The sequence below is a fragment of the Tribolium madens genome, unplaced genomic scaffold (assembly GCF_015345945.1).
Source record: "Tribolium madens isolate multiple individuals breed KSU strain unplaced genomic scaffold, Tmad_KSU_1.1 Scaffold_20;HRSCAF=117;Tcas5.2_LG4, whole genome shotgun sequence".
NCBI lineage: Eukaryota > Metazoa > Arthropoda > Insecta > Coleoptera > Tenebrionidae > Tribolium > Tribolium madens.
Window position 1 is genome coordinate 1,681,419 of NW_025400985.1, and position 6,861 is coordinate 1,688,279.

Here is a 6,861-nt window from a genome sequence, read left to right on the forward strand (position 1 = left end):
TTTAAAGAGAAAACAACCGCTAATTCGTAAGCCAAACACAAAAAATTAGTTCCCTGCAGAGTTTTCTTTTTAAATTCGTTTTATACAGGGTGAATATAAAGTATTGAACCAAGCGGTTTTTTTTAAATCATTTGTTTCCAAAAAATAATAATTAATATAAATTAAAGTAATATAAAAAAATGATTTTTTAAGAACAAAATTTTGTTTTGTTTTTGAGTTATTCGATTTTTGTTGTCTAAATTGCGATATACATATGTAAAAAAAAATTATTTAATATAAAGTAGATAGTTATATATAAAAAATTTTTTTGGTGGGTTGCCATTTAAAAAAAAATATATTTTTGTAAAACTCAAAACAAAATAACAAATATTTAGAAAAAATTTATTTCTGATAAAACATCACATTTTTATAGAACTTTAATTCATCAAGTAGTTTTTTTCAAAAAACAAATACTTTAAGCAAAAAACGTTTGACTTTTTGTTGTTCAAAATTTTGCATATCGATGCATATTTGGTATATATTGGAGCATATTTCTTAATATTTTGTGCATATTTTTGTTAAAATACGTGCATATACAGAGTATTCCGTCTAAACCCCACATTAGAAGTATTGGGAGTTGGAATAATCGTATTTATTTGAAAATTGGTACATAACCATAAACCATTAAGTCCTCCTAAATAAAAATATTTTCAAGAAGGCGACACTTCCGGTTATACCGGAAGTCGGTCTCAAGTTTCTTATTTTAAATGGAAAGCTATATTTTTTATTGCGTTTTTGGATTAATCGGGTTAATTTAAGAGAGTTTTTATCAGCTTTCCCTATACCTAAATTTAGCCGTCTTTGAAATATTTAGAGTTTTTCAAAAAATTTTGGATCTGCACCTTCCACTTTAAAAATCGGTAACTCTGCCATTTTTTAAGATTTTGAATTCGTTTTTTTGGCGTTTGAAAGAGAAAACTTAGATCCTTTTTCTGGTGTTTTCAAATTTTGAAAAAAAAAACATATCCCAAAATTTTAAGGTTACTTTTGTAAAAATTCAAATACTCAAAACTCAATTTTTTTTAATGAAATACCCCAATTTTTATTTCACGAAATAGAAGAGAATTTAATTGTGCACTGATATGTATTAACAATTTAATAATTTTCAAGTTATGGACTTTTTTTAAGACTACAGAAAATTTATTACTAACCACACATGTCAAAATTTTCTCTAAACAAACGTCAACAGTAAATTACTATTTGAGAAATAGTGACAAAATATGAAGAATCAAAGTTATGCAAACTTAATTATTATTAATAGGTTCTACCATGCGATCATTATTTAAAGCTAACATGTGAGAAAAACTTATTTTTGTTTAATGAACGACATCATAATTTTGTTACACTCTCCATAAATACAAAATAAATTAATTAAATCTAAGTTTGAGTAGCTTTGACTCTCCATATTTTGGCACTATTTGTCAAATAATGAGTAACTGTTGACATTTTTGATTTCCATAGCAAACTATACGAAAACGTAATAGATTTTCGACAGTCTTAACAAAAAGTCACCATAACTTAAAAATTATTAAATTTTGGTATTTTGTTAATACAAATCGATGCAGAATTAAATTCTCTTCCATTTAGTAAAATAAAAATTGGGGTATTTCATTTGGAAAATTTGAGTTATGAGTATTTGAATTATTACAAAAGTAACCTTAAAATTTTAGGGTTTGTTAATTTTTTTTTCAAAATTTGAAAACATCAGAAGAAAGATCTAAACTTTCTCTTTCAAACGCCAAAAAAACGAATTCAAAATTTTAAAAAATAGCAGAGTTACCGATTTTTAAAGTGGAAGGTGCAGATCCAAAAATTATTGAAAAACTCCAAATATTTCAAAAACGGCTAAATTTAGGTATAGGGAAAGCTGATGAAAACTCCTTTAAAATAACCCGATTAATCCAAAAACACAGTAAAAAATATCCCTTCCCATTTAAAATAAGAAAGTTGAGACCGACTTCCGGTATAACCGGAAGTGCCGCCATCTTGCAAATATTTTCATTTAGGAGGACTTAATGGTTTATGGCTATGTACCAATTTTCAAATAAATACGATTATTTGAACTCCCAATACTTCTAATGTGGGATTTAGAGGGTACACCCTGTATATGCGCATATTTTACGATCTTTTCGTGCATATAAACCGAGCCTTACTCATCAATGTTGCCAACTTAATTTACGTACCGCGCGTAACAACATCCGAGGGCTCTTGCATGAACCTCGAGCAATCAAGTGACCTCAGGAAATCATTTTCGCCAACGATAAAGACAGTTGGGGTGACACTGTCAACAACAATAATTTGCTCTTTATCAGTGACAGCAACGCCTGCCACGATATCAATAAAATGAAGGTGAATTTTTTTGTAAAATTTTCCCTCTTTGGTGAAAACTTGCATTCGGGATCGTTCGTAACCACGATCACAAACGACGAAACAACGTTGCCGTGGCAATTTGACTACTTTGCGAGGGTGCCACAAGTAGCCATCGTGACGGCCGGTTACACCGAACTGGAACTTGAAAAGGCCGCGCTTGTCAAAAACCTACAAAAAAAATTAGAAAAATATCGAAAATTCGCGATTGAAATAACAGGAAACGATTTGGAGGAACCGATAACACAGGGCGACAAAAAAAAGTCATGTCGTGACAACTTGACAAATTTTATATCATTTTGTTAGTCTCAATGAGACAAATCAAATGCACTAAAAAAAATTCAAAAAGTCCACACACTTTGAACTAATTAATTTTTTTCTAATTAGTTGTGGTCCAAATTTTCAAAAGAATAAACCAAGTAGTTTTCAAAATATGATTTTTTGAAATTAAGGTTTGCTAATCAAGCATTGCTCCATAAACAAGCTAAATCTTTCAGAACAGTATAAAATAACGTTAATTTTGATCCATTTTGTTGGGTTTTCGTCTTTTTTTACAAAATCTTGCCTAAACATGAGCAAACAGGTCAATTTTCGTCTATTGTTTTTCGACTTTTAACCCATGTTTTGACAAAAACCTGTCAAATGAGTGACTTTCTTGTTCATTGCAATTGAGAGAAAACAAGATAAAAAACGCCAATTTCCTTAAAAGTTTCATATTGTGTTTTACTCCAAATATGTGGAAAATCATTAAGTTAATTAAAAAATAACATTATTTTTGCCTTTTTTTGAGACTTAAAACACGTTTCTGAGGAATAAACAGTTTTTTAACGAGATTTTGCATTTTTTTTATAATATATTTTGCTCAAAAGCCAAAAAAATCGCCAAAGTATCTCGAAAAATCAGTAAACTAACTGAAAAATAACATTACTGTTACCTTTATTGAGCCTTTTGACATGCTTTTCAATCGAAAACGCAAATTTTCAATAAATTCCCCAAAAAAAAACACCAAATTGGATTTAAAAAAAATGTTATTATTTTTGCCATTTTCAAACACTTACACGTTTTTAAGCCAAAAACTTATTTTTACAAGATTTCGCTAAAACAAGCCAAAAAATGACTAAATTTGATCGAGAAACTCGTGTATTCCTCAAGATATCGTCAAAATAAACCAAAAATGATCAAAGATTGTTACAAAATTACTCTATTTTAGATTATTTCGAATTTATTCGCAAAAATTGTGTTAAATATTACCAAAAATGACATTATTTTTGCCTTGTTCTGGACCTGAAACACGTCATTACTCAAAAACAACTAAATCTTTCGATATTATACAAATTATTGTCAATTTTGATCTAATTAATTGCCTAATACTTTAACTTTAAAAAATCATTACTCAATAACTATTAGGCCGATTTTCTTCAAATAAAGACKATTTTAAAGYGGTGGACTTGCCCTTTAAAATGATATAAAATTTGAAATTGAATATTGGCAAACTTTTCTTCGAACAGTGTTCGAAAAAGTTCGAAGTAAATCGAAATACTCTAAGAAAAACCCTACGAGTAAATTTTTTTTCTTCGTCACCATCGTGTAGAGCATCTTTTTATTAGTTTTTAAAATAATATACCGAGTAGTTTTCAAGATATGATTTTTTGAAGTTAAGGTTTGCTAATCAAGCATTGCTCCATATAGGAGAAATGCATGTTAATCTTACTTAAAATTGCATTTTTATAAAATTATTTGTTTTAAGGCTCTTCTTTTGCTTAAAAATGGTCAATTGCACCTTCTTTGTTCTAAATAGAATAAACAAAAACTGTTTCTTTATTTAAAACAAAGAAAGAGTACCTGCGTACTAATTAAAGCAAATAAAGAGTTTTTTTGTTCTAAAAATGATCACTGATCATTGAGCAAAAAGGATCCAGCAGTTTAAAGCAGTAGCTTTAAAAATAAGAACAAATCTTTTTCAAGTTAAAATCACTTCCATTCGGATTCTAACTTGTTCACTTTGTTCTAACTTTCTGAACTTTTTTTTGAAAATGTTCTCAGCAAATGCATTCTCATCACTTTCTATTGATGTTGAATACAATAAATCAGTTGCTACAAGCTAACTGAAGCTAATCGTACCAACAAAATAAATCAGGTGACTTATTGCATTTAACATCACTCGAAAGTGATGAGAAAGCATTTACTGAGAACATTTTCAAAAAATGTTCAGAAAACTAGAACAAAGTGAACAAGTCGAAATCAGAATGGAAAGTGATTTGATTTGAAAAAGATTTGCCCTTATATTTAAAACTCGTGCCTTAAACTTCTAGATCCTCTTTGCTCAATGATCAGTGGTCATTTTTACAACAAAAAAACTCTTTATTTGTTTTAAGTAAACAAATAGTTTTTGTTTATTGTAATTAGAACAAAGAAGGTGCAATTGACCATTTTTAAGCAAAAGAAGAGTCTGAAAACAAATACTTTTATAAAAATGCAATTTTAAGTAAGATTAACATAGATTTCACCTATATGAAGCAATGCTTGATTAGCAAACCTTAACTTCAAAAAATCATATCTTGAAAACTACTCGGTATATTATTTTAAAAATTTGGATTCTCACTAATAAAAAGATGCTCTACACGATGGTGACAAAGAAAAAAAAATTACTCGTAGGGTTTTTCTTAGATTCTTCGATTTACTTCGAACTTTTTCGAACACTGTTCGAAGAAAAGTTTGCCAATATTCAATTTTAAATTTCATATCATCCTAAAGGGCAAAGCCATCCCTTTAGAATGGTCTTTATTTGAAGAAAATCGTCCTAATAGTTATTGAGTAATGATTTTTTAAAGTTAAAGTATTTTAAATTCATTTAAATTAGAAAAAAATTAATTAGTTCAAAGTGTGTGGACTTTTTGAATTTCTTTTAGTGCATTTGATTTGTCTCACTGAGACGAACAAAATGATATAAAATTTGTCAAGTTGTCACGACATGACTTTTTTTTGTCGCCTTGTGTAATTTGTGAAACATTGTTTTTTCTTATTTTTTTCTCTCTTTTTTACCTGAATTCGATGATTGCTACTATCAGCAACGACAATATCTTCGTCAAACCCGATACAAAATCCGTGCGGTGAATTAAACTGACCCGAACCGTTTCCTTTTTGCCCGAATGTTTTACAAAGTTGCAACGAATTAACAACGTGATTATTACAGGGAAGTATATCGTCAGGATCAGAAATGGACAAAGAAAGGTCAGGATTAACGTGACACTTCGAGTTTGGAGGTGCTGAGACTACAGGTAAGTTAGGAAGTTCGCTAGGAATTACATCTAGAACCAAAGGAATTGTACAACCAAATCAATTTATTAAAGGGTAGCGCAAAATATTGTTGCCAGTTTGTTGTAATTTTTGCAAAAAATCTTTGTTATAAAAACTTGAAACGTTTCAGATTTCGGGTGGATTTGAAATTCAAATAATGAGAAGAAAAAAACCTTTATCCTTTTTTGAATTCTAGTAAAAATATGTGTTTTTACATTGCTTTAAAGAGAATTGGTTAATTTTGATTTTTATTATTACATTTTCTTTAGTTTTTAGGTTTTATTTTTCTTTCCATCACTTCTTATATTATTCTTCCTTGAGTTTTCCCATTTATAAAATAAAGTCATTACCTTTTGAATATTTAATTTTTTTTTGGTATTTTTATAATACATTTTGATCTTTTTTGTTTTGTTTCTAGAGTTGTTTATATATTTTTTAGTATCAAATAAAGGCCTATTATTATTAATTATTTGAAATACAAAAATTCGAACAATTTGTTGGTTTTACAAGATTTTATTTAACAAATAATAAATTGGACAAGAGGACTTTAAAAGGCTACAAATTTAACTGCAATTGTTTTTTCAATTTTTAAATATTTAACTTTGGATCATAATCGGCCTTCAAATTTTTGACAATATATTTTGAATTTTGTAATTTTCGCCCAGGAAAATGCTCAAAATTCATTGCAATATGCAAAAATAACACATTTCACGGTTATTTTGCAATTTTTTTTACATAATCTTTCGTTTTTTGTAATTTTCTCAAAGGAAAACGCTCTAAATTTATTAAAATAAGCAATAGTAACACATTTCAGGCTTAAATTTGTAATTTTTCTACCTTGTTCTGACAAAATCTTTCGATTTTAAGTTTCTCATTGAAAACATCTACCAAAATCAACAAAAATATCGTACTTTATAATTAATTTTCTCAATTTTTCAGTGAAAAACGCTATAAATCCATTGAAATAAAGGAAAATAACGCATTTTAAGCTTAATTTTGCAATTTTCTCCAAGAAAAACGGTCTATATTCTTTGCAGTAAACAAAACTAACACATTTCAGACTTAATTTTACATTTTTTTTTACCTTCTTTGAAAAAATCTTTCAAATTTTAAGGAAAATGTTCAAAAATTAAACAAAATTAAGAAAAATTCGGACGT

The 6,861-nt window shown here is 28.2% G+C and overlaps 1 protein-coding gene across 2 annotated transcripts in view; it reads right to left on the reverse strand.

Annotated features, from left to right (window-relative positions):
* The window catches only part of LOC123005492, an 11,067-nt gene that overhangs the window by 965 nt on the left and 3,241 nt on the right, over positions 1–6,861 (reverse strand). For both annotated transcript variants that reach the window (XM_044399277.1, XM_044399276.1), the window contains exons 3-4: positions 5,449–5,714; positions 2,223–2,577 (exon numbers count right to left, since the gene is read on the reverse strand). In XM_044399277.1, the coding sequence (XP_044255212.1) occupies positions 2,223–2,577; positions 5,449–5,714 (621 nt within the window). The remainder of the gene's footprint in view (positions 1–2,222; positions 2,578–5,448; positions 5,715–6,861) is intronic.